This window comes from Corylus avellana, chromosome ca5 (genome assembly GCF_901000735.1).
Source record: "Corylus avellana chromosome ca5, CavTom2PMs-1.0".
NCBI classification, from domain to species: Eukaryota; Viridiplantae; Streptophyta; class Magnoliopsida; order Fagales; family Betulaceae; genus Corylus; species Corylus avellana.
In genome coordinates this window covers 28,931,695-28,949,489 of record NC_081545.1, presented here as the reverse complement: position 1 = coordinate 28,949,489, position 17,795 = coordinate 28,931,695, and the positions used below count along the sequence as shown (strand labels likewise).

At 36.4% G+C, this 17,795-nt stretch overlaps 2 protein-coding genes across 3 annotated transcripts in view; both read right to left on the bottom strand.

Moving 5' to 3' along the window:
• LOC132183408 (protein SWEETIE) overlaps positions 1-7,211 on the bottom strand; it is a 53,077-nt gene extending 45,866 nt beyond the window's left edge. Inside the window, exons 1-6 of one of the 2 annotated variants that reach the window (XM_059596838.1) lie at positions 6,955-7,211; positions 6,351-6,558; positions 4,742-4,848; positions 378-614; positions 164-253; positions 2-89 (exon numbers count right to left, since the gene is read on the bottom strand). In XM_059596838.1, the coding sequence (XP_059452821.1) occupies positions 2-89; positions 164-253; positions 378-614; positions 4,742-4,848; positions 6,351-6,558; positions 6,955-7,119 (895 nt within the window). In that variant the 5' untranslated portion in view covers positions 7,120-7,211. The remainder of the gene's footprint in view (position 1; positions 90-163; positions 254-377; positions 615-4,741; positions 4,849-6,350; positions 6,559-6,954) is intronic. The other variant, XM_059596837.1, reaches the window with a different exon arrangement.
• Positions 7,212-12,003: 4,792 nt separating this feature from the next.
• LOC132180246 (probable carboxylesterase 17) lies at positions 12,004-13,044 on the bottom strand. The gene has a single exon (XM_059592991.1). It carries the CDS (start codon positions 13,036-13,038, stop codon positions 12,004-12,006), a length of 1,035 nt encoding a protein of 344 aa, XP_059448974.1. The 5' UTR covers positions 13,039-13,044.
• Between the last annotated feature and the right edge of the window lie 4,751 nt (positions 13,045-17,795).

Genomic DNA, 17,795 nt, shown 5'->3' with positions numbered 1-17,795 from the left:
CCTTTTGTGAAGGGCAAAGCCAAATGCCTTTGCAAACCACCTTCTAATTTCTTTGCTGGAGGAAATGGACCTTTTCCCCTCGGTTGAACCTAGTAAGAGAAACAAACTGTGAGATGGCACAGTGATTAGAGAGAAAATGCCACAGAAAGCAGACATATAATACCTGCGCCTCAGGATTCATTCCAAGAGCAAGCAAGGAGCCCAAAGCTTCAGCGAATGCATCCCGAACAGATGAAACAGGATCCTCAAGCGCCTATTAACAACAGCAGAAAAAAGGTTGAATTGAAACAGAATCTAAAAGATTGAAATAACATGTTACTCTTAAAAAAAAAACAAAAAAAAGCAATGAGGTAAACATGACAAAGAAGAACACCTACCTTGACACAATATGAGGCCGAATTGTCAAGTTCACCCACTCCTAAACCTGGCCCTCCAATGTTGGCAAATGCCTTCAGACATCTTGCTGCAGCTATTCTAACAATAAATGACTTGTCCCCAACAGAAAATCGCATGATGAGACGGTATGCTTCAGTATATGCTGAAGAAGCAGCACTACCACCAGAGCCTTCCAAAGCATTTTGAAGCATTTGTAGAGCCTCTTGTCTCACAAACTCCTAAGCATAACAAATATGAGCTAGAATTTAAACAAAAAAGGAAAAGAAAAGAAACATGACCAGTATTGTGTAAAACAAATAACCTAGCTTCAGTTTGAAACCCCACACCCATCTCAGCACCTATGATTGCCAAAGTTTTAAATAGATGAAACCAGCAAGTACGAGGGCCTATCACCAGTTACCTAAGCCTCAGGAACAAGCGTTGTTTACTTCACAAGTTGACCAAGAATGTTTTATTTTATAAGTAATTAATTTTCATTAGAAAAGTGTAGAGGGGCACAACCCTAATGCATGGAAAGTATACAAGAGAACCCCCTATTTTCAGAAGAAAAAGAATAAGAAAAGTTCAAAAAATTAGAAAAACCAAAAAAAAAAAAAAAAACTATTGTATGTTGCTATCCATGTGTACAGGGAGTTGAATATAATCTTTTTTAACTCTTCTACCAAAGTCTCTCTATCTTCAAAGTTCAATGCATCCCACTCCCTATAAATACACCACATTAAACATAAAGGTGCCAACCTCCAAACTTCCAAAATGTCACGATGTCACCCATCCTTACAACGTGCAATAGGGATGTCCAATAAAAAACATACAAATAGAATCTACTATCTTTGTCACATTTCAATTAGCACATAAACCATTAAATTTAATTTGTCATCTCCAAGAACAAGCAAATCTCACATCCTTGGTCCTCTTTGTGTTACCAGGTATTCGCAAATTTAGAAGAGAGGAAAAGGGAAAGTGTGAGGGAACTTTTGGATTTTTGGCCTCTACAAGAAAAACACTCACTTCACACACCTCGCATAAAACCTCGTTCTCCTCAAAGTTCAAATTTGCCTTCCAGATATTGATGTAGGATAGAAAACAACAACCACCGAGAGATGAGAAGGGAGTGAAAGGGGTCTCTAGGCTGTCTTCTTCGGGCTTGGTTGTGGAGAAAGGCTTGGGTGTCCGTCACCCACAACCCGAAGGTCCTTTAGCAGCCATGCGGGGCTAGTTTAGATTCTTGTTGGTGGTTGCCGCCATGTGGGGAGGGTAGCTCAATAAGTCCATAACTCGCACGCAGTTTCTCTACTTCCCTGGCTATCTTTGATCAAAACCTCACCACTAGTCCTTGAGGTGGTGAAAAGTAAGACAGTGAGAAGGCGTCAAGCCCTGATAGTTTTTCTAAGCGTTCTTCCAAGTATGTTGGTAGGTGATCAAGGCAGATATTATGGGGGCATTCCATGACTTTCATGCTAGTAGTAACTTTGAGAAAAGTCTAAATGCCACTACCATTTCCCTCATTTTCCAAGAAATCTAGGGCTAGTGAGTGAAATTTACAAGATTATTGCTAAATTCCTAGCCAACAAGTTGAGAAGGGTCGTGGAGAAGATTATTTCGAAGCCCCATAATGCTTTTGTCAAAGGTAGGCAAATCCTTGATTTTGTGCTCATTGCTAATGAATGTAAGGATAGTAGGATTAGATCTTGTGAGCCATGGGTGCTTTGCAAACTGGATATTGAGAATGCCTATGATCATATCAATTGGGATTTTTCACTTCATTTGTTGAGGAGGTGTGGTTTTGCAGAGAAATGACACTCTTGGATAGCGTATTGTATTTCTCCAGTGTGCTTTTCCATTTTGGTGAATGGCAATCCATTCAATTTCTTCAGTAGCTCCCTTGGTTTGAGACAGGGAGATCCTTTGTTGCCTTTTTTATTTGTTATTGTTATGGATGCATTAAGTAGAATGTTTTCTACAACTGTTAATGGGAGTTTTCTCTCCAGCCTTTCTATAAGGTCTAGGCACTCTGGTGTGGTTAACATTTCACACATGTTGTTTGCGGGTGACACTTCGTTTTTTTGTGGGGACCAAGCCTAACCACTTTTGCTATCTGCGTGCTTTATTTTTATGCTTCGAAGTTGTCTCTGGTTTGAAGATTAATTTGGCTAAGTCGAAATTGGTTCTTGTGGGTAATGTTGATAACATGGATGGGTTGGCTAGTATTTTGGGTTGTCGGGTTTCTTCCTTGCGTTTGAAGTATCTTGGTCTTCCGTTGGGGGCCTCTTAAAAGGCCAAACCTATTTAGGATGGTGTTATTAAAAAGGGGCCACCCCTAGCCCCTTTTTCTTATTAGTTTTTTGATAAGTAAAAATCATTGTATTAAAAGCACAAGGGGCGCAACCCATGTACACAGGAAGTATACAAAAGAGCTCACACACGAGCTTTAAACTGAAAAGGACGCACATAGATCTATAAATTCCGTAAGCGTTGAACCTTGCAAAGAAGACCCCAAGACCCTCCAAGAGAAGAGTGTTTGTAGCACCCTTTGCTTCAATTCTATAGTGCCCATTTCACGATCCTCAAAGCTCCGCGCATTCCTTTCTCTCCATAAGGACCACATTACACACAAAGGAGCCATCCTCCAAATGTGCATGGCTGACCGCTTTCCCCTTTGCCCTCTCCAACTTCCCAAGCATTCCTTCAAACTCCCCGGCATCACCCACGTTATACCAAATAGCTGGAGGATCATGTTCCATACCTCTACAGCAACTTAACAATGCACTAAAAGGTGATCAATAGATTCACCACTCTTCTTGCACATACAACACCATTCTGTCACAATGATGTTCTTCTTTTGTAGGTTGTCCACTGTTAAAATTTTTCCCATAACTGTCGTCCATACGAAAAAAGCCACCCTCGGAGGAGCTTTACTCTTCCAAATAAGCTTCCACAGAACATCCACCGGGGCTGAATTTAACTTCACCTTGTAGAAAGACTTCACCTCAAAAATTTTCCTCTTCGAGGGAATCCAACGAATTTTATCTACCCCACCTTGCCTTACTTGTTGTGAATACAGCAATTCGAAGAATCTCGAAACCTCCTCCAATTCCCAATCATGAATAGGTCAAGTAAATCTTACATTCCAATAGATAGCTCCATTTACCCTCTCCATATTCTCCTATACCCATGCCTCCTTTCCACATGCGATATTAAACAAGGCGGGAAACAAATTCTGCAGAGGTGCCTCCCCACACCACACATCCTGCCCAAACAACACACGAGACCCGGTCCCTACCTCAAATCGCACATGTTCTTATTAGTTTTATATATTACATATGTTTATAATTTATATATTTTTATTATGTGTGACATAGGTTGCAATTTTATGGGCTTGACATTGCACACTAACGAAATTTGTTAAGTCAATTGATTGAATTTGGTTGTAGGGAATTTTTTTTTTTTTAATTTTTTTTTTTTATACCTCAGGAACCTCTAAGTTCATCTTGATTCCACTGTAAGCTAATTATAAATTAGGTAAACCACAGGGATTGATTTTGCATTTTTCCCTAATTGTAATAAATTAGTTGTCACATAGACCAACATTTGTTGATTTTTATAGATCACTAACAATATTATAATTTAAATCACAAGGAGAATGTTAAGACTTACAAAAATAAGTTGACCATAACTCACATCAAATAACATATAGAAAATGAAAAAGGATAACAATAATTGAAAGTTATTACGTGAAACAAGGTCAAAATTAATTATGAAAACCAAACAATAACAAGAATACATGATAGTTGTATTGCAGATAAGAGAGAGAGAGAGAGAGAGAGAGTTAAAACAGTTTTCATAAGCATATGCCACATGAGTCAGGGTGTAAGAAGTGTTGTGAAGCATATGCCTTAGAAGAATCCTGCTGCTTTTCTAAGCCCTAAGTCAAACTAGAAACACGTTACTTACAGCAAGTCAAGAAGCTACTAATTCAAGATCAACTCAGAAAGATGAAAAGTAGAAAAGCTATGGTCCTTTGCTAAAAAATAGATCTTTGATACTTCCTTGGTCCTTTTTTCAAGATCAAGTTTCAGAAGCTATGGTCCTTTTCATGACTTTTTAGATCTTTTTTTCTTTTTTTGGTTAGGTGTTTCTCGTGTAATTGGGAGTGCTCTTTGGTTTTTAATAAAGAGAAGCTATCAAACACCTCACAGTAACAATATTTAATTTCAGTCTCAAAGAAGTGAAAAGCTCCTCACCAATATTTTATTCCTATTCCCTTCTTAATGAAAGTTTCATTTCTTATTTAAAACAAAAACAGAAAAAAAATTATATAGACAGAGATGTAGATTGAATGGACTACCTCATGAAACTTGATTAGTTTTGTTGCAATAATAGTGGTTTCAAGTAAACCCGAAGTAATTCTTCTCCCAAAATGCTTATATAGCTCTCCTAAGCATTGTGCAGCACCTACAAAGATAGATATATTCAAAAAAATAATAAGTGAAAAACAGACTAGGTAAAAGTCTAAATAGACAATAAACCACGAAGCAGAGAGAAGGCTTAAATCCTGCTCCGCAAGAATATGACAAATGCCTTTCTAGAACCATAATGTTCATACTTTATATATATCAAAAGAGAAACATGTCGCCTAAACATAATTTAATTGAGTGCATAACCACACTAAAACAACATTGACAAGAATGATTAAGATCACGATTAGAAACTACCATAATATATTCTAACCTCTTCTAAAAAATCATAAAAGTAACATCAAATAATGCAGTAAAGCTCCTTGTACATTTACGCCCCTCAAAAGAACAACCTCCCAAACAAAAGCACAAGACAATTGACCTGCAAATTGTTTGACCTACAACAATAAGCTTAAGCTCCTCATTGAAAAATATCCACCCATATTAAACCTGGGAACTTTTCAGACACTTCCTTCACTTGTCGATCTCTTTCTCCTCCCCAAATGAAGATGTGCTGCTATATCTGATCTCACAATTTCTTCAAATGGTAACCAAAGGTGGAAAATCAGCACTATTCTGTTTCTCCAACACTAAGCTCTCGTTTTAAACAACTAATTCTCCACTAAAATCACTGCTCAACTCCTGCAGGCATTGGTACACACCCATTTATAGGAATAATGCAACTTAACGATGCTCACTAACAATCTAAGTGAAACTTGGAGTTTGGGTTCTCTTTAATAACTTGGCTCTAAGTGTAATTAATTCATTAAAGCACTGGTACAGAGGGTGCCACTAATGCCTCATCTGAAGGGTTTGGCGCCTTTAAGGCCCAGCAGCAGCCAACTACCAAAAATGGGCTGCATGCTTATAGCCAATCTTGGGTTACTAGAAACAACAAGCAGAATAGTTATTTCCTCTCAGGCATAAAAACTGCCAAGCTATTGGGTCAATGGACTCTTCAGCGTTAAAAAGAAAATGCCGAAGAAGTCCCATTTTTATGAAATAGCAGAACACTCCCATCCCTCTTAAGCCAGCTAAGAGGGGAAGCACAACTCAATCGGTCAAGGCAGGCAACCAGACCAAGTAAGGACCCTTTAGCCATTCAACCGAACGGTTCATTGTGATCCTATTCCAACAAGTATCAAGATGCTCCATTCTTGTAAACTCCTTGGGTATTATAACAGCAACACCTTAGTATCATTTTTAATAAAACCATTACAAAAATTAATATAAAGAGTATAAACTTTTAGCTCTAAAAGCCTAACCCCATCCCATGCAAGTGTCAATCGAAACAGTACATAATATAAACGAACCGGGCCATCTATCTCCACAAACTAAAAATTAATTCCAACAAGCATCAGTGCATCCCCATACTATGCAAGTTTATTAGTAATCAGGCACAAAAATATAAATCAAATTAAAAGATATACACCACAAAAAGAAATCAAAGCATATGTGTGACTATCTAACCACAGGTAGTTTTTAGTGTTTATGACTAACCAGCAACTCTCTGAGGCTCGCTTTTCTTCCCATCGGAAAGAAACCCTTGGAGACTGCTCACTCTGGAGTATATCGAAATGGCATCACCCTTGGATATAATCTTTGCCATTGCCACTGACGCCATATGACGCACAGGTCGTCGAGCACCAAGAATCAACAAAGAATACAGCGCGTCCTCACATTTTCTTTGCCACAACAATATGGACTCCTGAAATGAATAATTCTCAAATATTTCGCTTGCCACCAGAGCAAAACTCAAGAAATCAATCAGAATTTTACAACAAATACTCATATAATAGACAGCGCTTCAATAGTTCAAATTTTAAAATTCAATTAAATTGTTAAAACTCAAAAAATGCAAATCATTATCAGTGCCATTGGTTTCCTCCAAGAAAAACCACGAAAGCCAAGGATGATGTAATTATATACGATCGGAAACACGTAAAAACCCGAACAGATATTAAAACCTAAGAGATTCATGAGAATTAAATCAAAATTAGAAACAAAGCAAGCAAATTGAGTCCACTTTTGAAGAAGAGCGCATTGTGGAGAAGAAGCGGTCGTACAGATGTGAAAAAGGTTGAGAAGATAAGAGAAAGGTTACCTTGGGCTCTTCGTCAATGGCGGAGATAAGATCGGAGAGGAGATCGAAACAGAGGAGAGCATCCGGAGGCTGCTGAACCGCGGAGGCCACTATGGACTCCAACTGCGCCACCAGCACCCCGAAGCGCGAGAGCGGCACGCTCTCCCTCACGTACTTCTTCGCCATTCATCAACAACAACAACAACAAACCACACGTTACGTTACAGAGAAACGGATTGAGAAAGAAGAAGAGAGCTCGGCAAAAATGAAACTCAGTCCAGTGTAAAAAATAACCCAGATAGCTAGATCCGTCGGGTCATCAACTTGTAGGTACTATTTGTTATAATTTATTAATTTGATGATGTCGTATTAGAAATTTATTTAACTAATTTTTATTTTTATATCATCTCAATTGTACGATAATTATATAGAGTCCAATAGAGATTTCTGATGCCAAATTAAGGCAGCCAAGCGTCAGACATTTTACTTTTAAAAAAAAAAAAAAAAATTTGAAGAAGCAAAATATTAAAAGAGAATCCAAGTTTGAGGTATTTACACCAAATTTTAGGCATTAGCACCAAATTTAGGATGATCAAATCCTTTTTTGGGTAATACCATCCATAAATGATTAACCTTCCTCCCTATTGAGGCATTAAGTTTTAATTTTGAATCAAAAAACAAGTTTTAAGACATTAGAAACCAAATATTAACGCTCATACAAATTTAACTAACCAAATATATATATATATATATATATATATATGTCCTACGCTAGGCCACCAAATTTTGACAGCCGCATAGCAGGACTCTATAGAGTCACACATAAATTTTTTATTGTTATATCATCTCAATTGTATAATACTCATAATATAAAGTCACACATAAAAGTAATTGATTTTAACAATTTTTTTTTTTTATTTTATAAGTGTCTATCAATGGCTGGTTTTTACTACCACTCTGCTTATAAACTATTAGATCGACTTTTATTAAAAAAAAATCTAAATGTTGATAGGCAACGCCACGTCACTCTAATAACAGGAAAATTAAATATTTGATTAAATCGGATTAAGCAGTATCACTATGTTATAATGAAATAAATTTTTAAGAATCAGGATTCTTGAGAATATTTCAAATATTTTTTCGAATAAATTTCTTCAAGTCTCAACTCTTGTCTTCAAATAGAAGGTAGAGATTTTGTCACATTATCATTTATCACTTTGATGGGGATAAGAGTAATGCTACACACATTTTCATATCTCTATACTCATTTTCATATATTTTTTAAAATAGGTTTTAAAAGAGGAATGCTATATTCCTAAGAGGTAGCTCAATCGGCTGGGACTACGCTTAATAAAGCAGAGGTCACTAGTTCGAATTTCCCTCCCCCGTCCTTGTGCGGACATGTAAAAAAAAAAAAAAGGAGGAATGCTATGTGTTCTCTATTTTATTTTTATTTTTTAGAAAATAATATCTACTTAGAATTAAGAGAACACCACTACAAAAAACCAATGAATTAAGAACGTTCTGAAATGGGGTTGTTGTTTTGTTAAAACGACTTCATTAAATGGTCATTTCAATAGTAAAATGACCCATCATTCTATAAAGGGTCGTTTGAGCAGTAAAGCACTGTTCAAACGACCTCGCCCAAATAGTAGGTCGTTTCTACAGTGAAAAATGCCCCCCTCCATCGATCTGCGCGCACCCACCCCTCCCCTCCTCCCTCGATCTGATCTCTCGCACTCAGCTCTCTCTCTCACTCGATCTCAATCCCTAGCTCCCTCGATCTGTTCCCTTACTGTTGCTCTTGATATCCCTCATGAGTTTGGTCCCTCTCTTGCTTAAAATGACATACCAGAACAATGGTAGAAAATGAGTTACATGCAAGGAACGTTTTGGTTACTCTGCTTGTTGTTGAACTGATTTGTTGGCATATGCATATGTGAAAGAATTGAATAAAACTTGGTCTATTTCTCACTCACGACAGCACTGATTTAAAGCTTTGTTAGATTTTTCTTGCATGCAAAGAGTAATATGATGAACAATAAGGCTGGCAATAATTAAGTTTATGCTTAAATAACTATGGAAATTTCTCTCTTCCCTGAGGTTACTTGTGTGCCATGTGAAAGTTCACAGCAACAATGGGGAAAATTTTACTAAGAATTTTAAATTAGTGTACATATCTGGAGTCTTGAGATTAAAAGATTTGATTTAAGTGCTACTTGAGTGTATACAAATTGAAAGGAAACTTTCTATTTTGACAGCTGTTTCAAGGTTCTCGTAAGTTGCTTACACTCATGAGTGCATATATTTGGAACCTTGTAACTCGTGACAGAAACTTGTGTTAATTCTAATTGCTAATTAACAACATGTTTTAGATTGAGTAAAATACATGTTCGGGTGTAGTGGTAGAACTAAACTTTTAGGTAAGGGGGACGGGCAAAACAAACCAAAAAAAATAATAATTTAGGGGGTAATTTACTAATTAATTTTAAAGGAGTTACATATATTTTTATGCATTTTTATTTATTTTTTGGGGGGGGAGGGGGATTGTGGATCCACCCCTATTTGGGTGGTAAAGGGTTCATAGAGCACTGTTGAAGGGAAGGTCTGCTAAAATTATTAAGAAAATTTACATGGAATGCTAATTACTTGTACGTTGTTCATACTTGTTTTAACGTATTTCGTGTTTCGATCGATCGGGTGCTTGATAACTTACGGCGGAATGCTATTTGAAGTGTTAGAGTATTTAGAAAAATTCCTTAAAAGTTCCCAAACTTCTAGAGGTGTTGAAACTCAAAAGGCGCAAATCAAAACCTCCAATTAATGTAGTTAATTGCTATCTCAATATTCCAACCCATTTAATTAATCATGGTTAATTGCTGTTCAACTTTTTTTCAACAACAATGAGATATGGTTTTCTTAATTACCGTTATGCAAGGATACCCGTGAACAAACATTGATATATATATTGTGCTTGCATGCTTTCATTGATGTTAGAGAAGATAGGCATGGTATCTACGGGTGGCTGGGCAATAAAGGCAAAAGTAAACACATGCACATGGTGCTCTTTGATGCTGAACCTTCATGAAGGATGGTCAATATTCTCTTTTCTACCTTTTTTTCTCCATGAGTAATTAAACGGGTTGGAATATTATTGAGAAAGCAATTAGGAAATTAATATCATCTAGGATAATTAAGTTTAATATCTTCAAAATCATCCCCCCAAAAAAAAAAATCATTCAACAGAAGGACGTTTCTGATGTGAATTAATATTTCGACAAGAATGGTCCAGTATACATGGGGCAACTATTGCAACCTCGAAGGGGCATTCCTATGGAAAGCGCTAGAACTGAAGACATTATAGGTCTGCAATCAAAGATGCTTTTCAATCGAAGATGGACCACCCTTTTTGTATGTGAGAGCAAGATGAAGGTCTGTGAGTCTAAGCAAGTGACTTGATCAAACGTGATACTTTATATGGTCAAAAGTAAAACTTAGACCATGCAGGATGCATATATCATCTTTTGAAACTGGCAGTGATGTCTACATGCACTTCAAACAATCACAATCGCCACCCTGTAATTAGTCCTTGCAAGTAGCGAATCTCGTATGTTAGATGATTATCTGTACATGGAAACTGGAAAGGGAACGTACGACATGACACTTTGTGCGGGCCGGGAATAAAACTATACATGTTGCTTTTTTCTTTTTTCTTTTTCTTTTTTTCTTTCTAAGCAACGAAACATGTTGGTTAAGACAACGAGACGATGATAAAATCGAGCATACTTTTGAGTAGGAAGTAGCGGCTGCCCGACAAAAAATGACTTAACTCTCAAGGAAATTAGCCTACAAACTAGATTAATAACACTGTTCTCCCTAAGCCCTCCCATGCCTTCTTCATGGCAGGGGTAATAGAAATAGACGAATACCTATTTATGAATTTTTCATTTCGCCCCTTAACCTTCAATAGTTCTCACATGGATATCGGAGAATATATAGAACAACCTCTCAAGTCTCAACTGAAGCGTACCCGCGGCATTAAAGCCATGAAGACTTTCTTTCCTCCTAATATTTGCAACCTTAGGAATGGACTTTATCTCAATGGCGAGAGTGATTCAGACAATCCAAAAATCGAGATTCTTGGAATGAGAAACTAGATTCATCATCATCATATATATATATCAAGTGCTTAATTTCTTCTCACTTGAATTATTAATAGTATGTCCGCAAAATGTATAGATCTTCTAAAATTTCAGCAAATGCTACAAGAAAAATGGTCTTTAGCGCGCAACCAAATTTTTAGCGACGACCACTCATTAGCGCGACGACATTTTTTGGTTATCGCTAATGTCACAAAAAATTAATTTCAGCGACGACATTTTGTTGTCGCTGATATGTCGTCATTAATATTATAGCGAAAATTTTGTCCAAGTGAGAGAAAAGCCGCAAAAAGCCATTAGCGACGAGATTTTTCTTATTTGCAACAACTATTGTGGACGCTATTAATTTTTGTTATTTGCAACCACAATAGTTGTCGCTAATATTACATCATTAGCAACGACGGTGGATGTTGTCACTAAAAGTATAAATAAATAATATCCTGAGATATATTAGTGATTAAATTTTCGTCGCAAATAGAATAGGTATCAATCAATGGTGATATGCTCTCTAGCTAGCGATGACACATGCGCACAATCTTATCCAATGTTGTAATATATCTGATTCCATGCCAATTTCTACTCACATTCTCTTGGATGAACATCATAAATGTAATTATTACTTGCCTAAAAAGTTTTTTTTTTTTAAAAAAAGTACTGTGGAAAATGAGATCTTATGTAAATTTTTATTAATAATACAAGTGCAAGCACATATATACTATTCTTTGCAGGCAATTACAGTGAAGTTCCCATTAAGGCATTAACTTACTAATTATAGAAGTTGAACCAAATACTAGGAACAACAGCACATACTATATATATAGTCAAACAACACACGTTTTAGCTAGTTGGCTTAAGTTTATATCATCCACCCAAAAAAGCACTAAAAAAGAAAGGAGAACATTCCAGTAGGTTATTCATTGATGAAGGCCTTGATTTGAGACATCATCTCATGGAGTCGAGGTTGAGAGAGCGGAGAGTTATGCAGAATTTGAAACGAATGCCCTACGCCTTTGTGCATCACTGTTTCCACCCTCTTCCCCACGCTACTCAAGGCGTTGCAAAATTCCAAGTTTCGATCCTTCAGCATATCCATCTCTGATATGCACACCATTGTGGTTGGAAGCCTTAAATCACGCAACTTGTCCGCGCCATTTGCGAGAGGGTTGCACCATGGATGGTCCTGGTTCGCCCCTGAAGGCAGGGATAAACGCCAATATGTGTCGGAAATCGATAGGGTTAGCGCTGAATTAGGCGGTTGATCGATATGCTTTTCTGACCAAGTTCGTCCCTCTCCTCCAAAAAAAGGTTGGATCAAGATCATACCTTTGAGACATAATGGCCTTATACTGGTGGATTCGGAGGTGCCACTTGTCCCTAGCCGATTGGCCACATTGTAAGCTATGTTGGCCCCTGCACTGTCACCAGCTAGGTACACGCTGGAAAGATTGCAATGCTTCAGCCACCATTTGTGCTCCCTAGAGCCACTTAGAGCTTGCTGTTTCACCCACATAAGAGTGTTGAGACCATCTTCATATGCAGCAGGGAGACGGTTCTCAGGGGCTAAATGATAATTTAGAGAGATGATCACGCAATTTGCTTTGGAAGCAAGGTTGGACAAAAACTCGTTGTAACAGCTCCAAGCAGCAGAGCCGATACAAAATCCACCTCCATGAAAAAAAACAAGCAATGGAAGCTTGCCAAGACAGCTTGGAAAATACATGCGTGCCCATAGGCCGGTGCACTTATCGATCACAACATCTTTTGCTGTAACACCACGCTCTAATGACATGGTGCAGGGGACAATAGAGACAATTGGAGGCCTTTCGACGTGTCCGTCTATATAAACTCTAATGAGACCTTCAATCTCTTCAACGACTCCTTCATGTTGGTTATTGTTCTTGCCAACTTGGTGGTTAAACCTTGGATCAAAGGAAATAACAGCCATTCTTTTAGTTCTAGTGAAATGAAAAGAATAGAGAATGGTATTTGTGGTATGAATGTTATTGCCTTAAGGTCTTTATATAGGAAACAAGAAGGTTAGGCAGAAGAAAACGCCTCATGGTGTGGAAAGAAGCTTCCCCAGCTTCTTTTTATCTCACAAGTGGGTACTCAAGCTTGCCACATTTGTCTTCATATGTGGCTTCTCATATGATGCAAAAGTTCGTTCACATTTCTCAATCTTATTGCTTCATAATTGCTAGCTATATAATTCATTTTTACACTTTTATGGGCATTTAGAGCTGCATATCTAACCCTAGTATATATATATTAGCGATTACACGAGCAGTATCTCTATCTGGACTTTACAGCAACATTTGATCAACCCAAGTACATTTTATTCTTATCTTATCCTTCAATGTGACCAATACGTACAGGGGCGGAACCAGGACCCTCAAGGCCCAACGTGGTCCAAAAAAAAAATTATAAAATTATAAAATTCCTATAAAATTTAATTTTTGACCCCCCAATTTTTTATTTTATTTTTTGAATTTTGTCCCTCAACACAAATCTCTAATTCCGCCCCTGAATATACGTACCAAAGAGATAACCAAGCATTTTTTTCTTTTTTTTCTTTTTTTGTTTTTGAGATATCCACACAAGAAGGGGGAGGGCGGAACCACGTTGGGCCTTGGGGGGACCCTGGACCCCCAAGGCCCAACGTGGTCCAAAAAATAAAAATAAAAAATTATAAAATTCTTATAAAATTTAATTTTTGACCCCCCAAATTATTATTATTTTTTTAGAATTTTGCCCCCGACACAAATCTCTAATTCCGCCCCTGAATATGTACCAAAGAGATAACCAAGCATCTTTTTCTTTTTTTTTTTCTTTTTTTTTGACATGTCCACACAAGAAAAGGGGGATTCGAACTAATGATCACATTCACTTCATAAGGCATGATCTCCGCTTCATGACCAAGCATCTTTTTCAAGAATGGTTCAGAGTAAGAATTCCCCATGAAAAGCACTTCATTAAACACATTAAACACAAGAAAATACTGGGGAGTACTGCTTATTCTTCCCAAATATTATTTTCCTGTTTCTCCTGGAGGATGAGATTAACACTTTCCAGTCCCTCAATATATTTAGGTTGACTCCCCACTTTTTATTTGCAAAAGCCATCGCCTAACTCACGAAGTATATATATATACCATGCATGTGACATCAAACTACTTTATAGAATAGTCACTTAATTAAATATGTGTTTCGCTTAATGCGTACGTAGCAAAATTCTGATTTGGATTATATCAGTTTTTCGTCATGCAAAGAGTTATATATAGGATAACACTGTTATGAGTACCTATGAAAGCGTGGTGGTTAATTTCTCATGATCAATGTTTCTTCTCGTCCACATATATATGAACAACTTCCCTACGGTCGTGAGTGCATTGTTGATTAGAAAAAGACGGATATCCTACAAAATTCTACGTTCATGCAAATGGACAATCAACTTTATTCTCCAGATATTCCACTTTCTTCTCCAATATTGCTTTTTGACTGCTTATTTTCTAATCATTCATTCCCTTTTTTACTCCGGCCGGTAAGGCATGCGGCCGGGGATGGGGGCCAAGTTCTGATCTTCTATATTTGAATTTCTAATTAAATAAAGTAAGTTAAAATTTTCTCCTTTTTTCCCTTAAAAAATAAAACTTAAGTTAAATCTCCATTGTAAAGAACTCACATGTATAGATGATAATAAAAAAATTAGACAAAAAAAAAAAAAAAAAAAAACAGCTGTCAATAGCTCTCACCAAATTTAGTGATACAACAGTGACATCTTGAAAGCCCACCAAGAGGCTTGGGCCTCTTAAAACTGAAGGACCTAGGCCCAAACCGACTTGGGCAACCGAGCACAATGGCTAAGGAACACAGAAGTCCACAAATTAAGCTCCGAATGGACCCCCACACCTGGGGCCAAATCCCAAATCCTAGATTCTTTCGAGAAGAATCTATCAATTATTTCTTTTTTTGCATATGTTCTCTCTACTGACTTAAGCATCAGAAGCTTACTAGCTAGTTGTGCCAGCGATGAATGCCTCTAATGTTATACATATATAGCTCTTATTTATGTGCTTTAGTTGCTCGATCGATGATCAATGTAGTTAATTACCAAGGCGAATTCGCGCAACAAATGGGGTTTTACAAGGCCAACAACTGAATTATATATGTTTGATTACATATTCCTTCATGAAGGCTAAACTTTTGAGGTAAATCAATAGGCGGTGAACTCGAAATTTGTATTTGTGTGATGTGTGAGATTACATTTAGGAAAAAGTACACATAACCCCCCTCAAACTACTACTCTATTGTCAATGTCCTTCCTAACATATCAATTATGTCAATGTCCCCACTAATTAAACTACCAAAACAATGTCATTACACCCTTAATGACAAAAAATATCATTCATAAAATAAATAAATAAAAAATCTTAAAATTATAAGAAAAAAACTAAAAAATAAATAAATAATATGAAAAGCTGAAGGGGTCACTTTAATTTTTTTAAAAAAATTAAACAATTAATTTTGTTTCTTTTCCTCGAATTTATAAGGATATTTTTGTCTTATTAAAATAAGTTTTAAGATTATTTTTATCTTTTTAGTAGCATTGGAGAGACATTGATATTATTTTGATAATTTATGAGAGACATTGACACGTACAATCAGTAAATTTTGATTTTAAGAGACATTGACAATAAAGTAGTAGTAGGGGGTATGTGTATTTTTTTCCTTACATTTATTTGAAATTTTACCCGTTTTGTTGAATTTGAAGTTGTCAAATGTTGTTGGCCCTTTCTTCGTATTAATTATTAGACGACACTAATATTATCTTTCAGTCGCAGCTATAATTTGTTGATAGGCCTCCATTAAGAACTAGTGCACATGATAATGTCGTTGAGTTTTCAATTTCAGAGTAGCTACAACTTTGGATGTAAGGGAAAAGAATCTCAACCTAACCTCTCTTTCTCGTTGGGTTTGTTAACAAAATTTTATGGATAGATGAAATTCAATACTTGCAAACTTGACACATTACTAAACTTTAGTAATGTGTCAATTTCTGACACGTTACTGAAGGGTGATGTGTCAGAAATTGACACGTTACTAAATTCTTATTAGTAATTTCTAATTTTTTAACCTGCCACACACGTTATTAATGACGCATTACTAACCGTTAGTGACGTGTCAAGCCTCTTGACACGTCACTAATGGGCCGTTACAAAAATATCATATATTTTGTAGTGTTGGCATTATGGCAAGTTTTGAATTTTCTAACTTATAATGTCTCTCTAGAAAGATTCAATTCCTCATTTCCACACCCCAATCCCAGCCAAGATGGAAAAAGCTACATATACGTAAGGCATTCAATTCAAACCTTGTTAATTTGCTAACTTATCACATGTGTCATTTTCTTATTAGTGATATAGTTCATAGATATGAGATAATACAGATTACATAAACAAGAATTGTGAAAATTTTCCATCTTTCTTCAATTTCTGAAGGAGATAATGTGATAATAATAGTAAAGAACATAAAAGGTAGAGATAAAAATAGGAGAAAAAAAAAAAACAATTTGTCAACAAAGGGTCAGAAAGATCTAGGTGATCTAGCTAGTATAATATTATGCTTCTCCCACCTCCGATATTCTTAATTTACTGGAAATATATCTTGGAAAATAATAAAGAGAATGTTTACTTAATTAATATACTCTTTAAGTAGTACTGCATGATATTTGTGGGGAGGCTAAAAAATGAAGCTAACAAAGATCACTAAGATAAGCCTATCTCTTAACTGTTAATGCAACTTTTCCGTAGCCCCATGCATGTAGATTTTATACCAAGGATCAAATCAGATAGGATTGCTTAAACTGCAAGGTCTCTCAGTCATCAAAATACCTCAAACAATTCGAATCCTTGAGATCGATATTTCTGTATATATTGGGTACTGCTAATGGTGCCTTGGTCATTTTTAACTTACATATATGAATAACTCCTATGACGATGCTTTTCATCCTCAAACTTCTTTCAAGCCCAATGGTTGTGCACATGAGGTTGCAATCTTTATTCACTAAAATATTCCTTTCTTTCTTCTCCTCCTTTTTGACCACCTTTATCCACACGTTAAGGTTGAGGGAGAGTAACCCAAGAAAAAGAGAGGGAGCACTTGATTCTGAAATTCTAGATGGTGAACTCTCGATCGTTAGAGTAAAGGGTACCATATCGGGGTGCATGGCTGCATGCATGCTGACAATATCATCACTAAAATTCTGTCTAAAAATACTATGTATTAAATCTATTATTTTTGAAAAATAAACCTCGCCACCAAACTTCAAAAAAGTAACATTTGAATACGCCAAACCGTCAAATTATCATCACATGTCAAAAACGTCACCTCATACGTCAGCCTGCATTAGACGTTAAAATAGATGGAAAAGTGGCGTGCACGACCAAATTTTTTTTTTTTTTTTTTTCTTCTCTTTCTTCTCATAATACACGGATCATTTTTACCTTTTGAAATGATATTTTACCCCATTACAATTATTAAAAAATAAAAAATAATTAAATTTGAAAAAAAAATTAAACTTATTTTTAAATAATAGAAAATGGAGGTGCTTTACCAACCCATTTTTGGATTTTAGGGGTGGCAAAACTTGAGGTTGACAAGTCAACCATCAAAAGTAGAGGAATCATTTGAAAATCAGTAGTCA

What these genes read in the sequence shown, in the direction of transcription:
- LOC132180246 (XM_059592991.1), bottom strand. Translation starts at nt 13,038, where the DNA reads ATGGCTGTTATTTCCTTTGATCCAAGGTTTAACCACCAAGTTGGCAAG.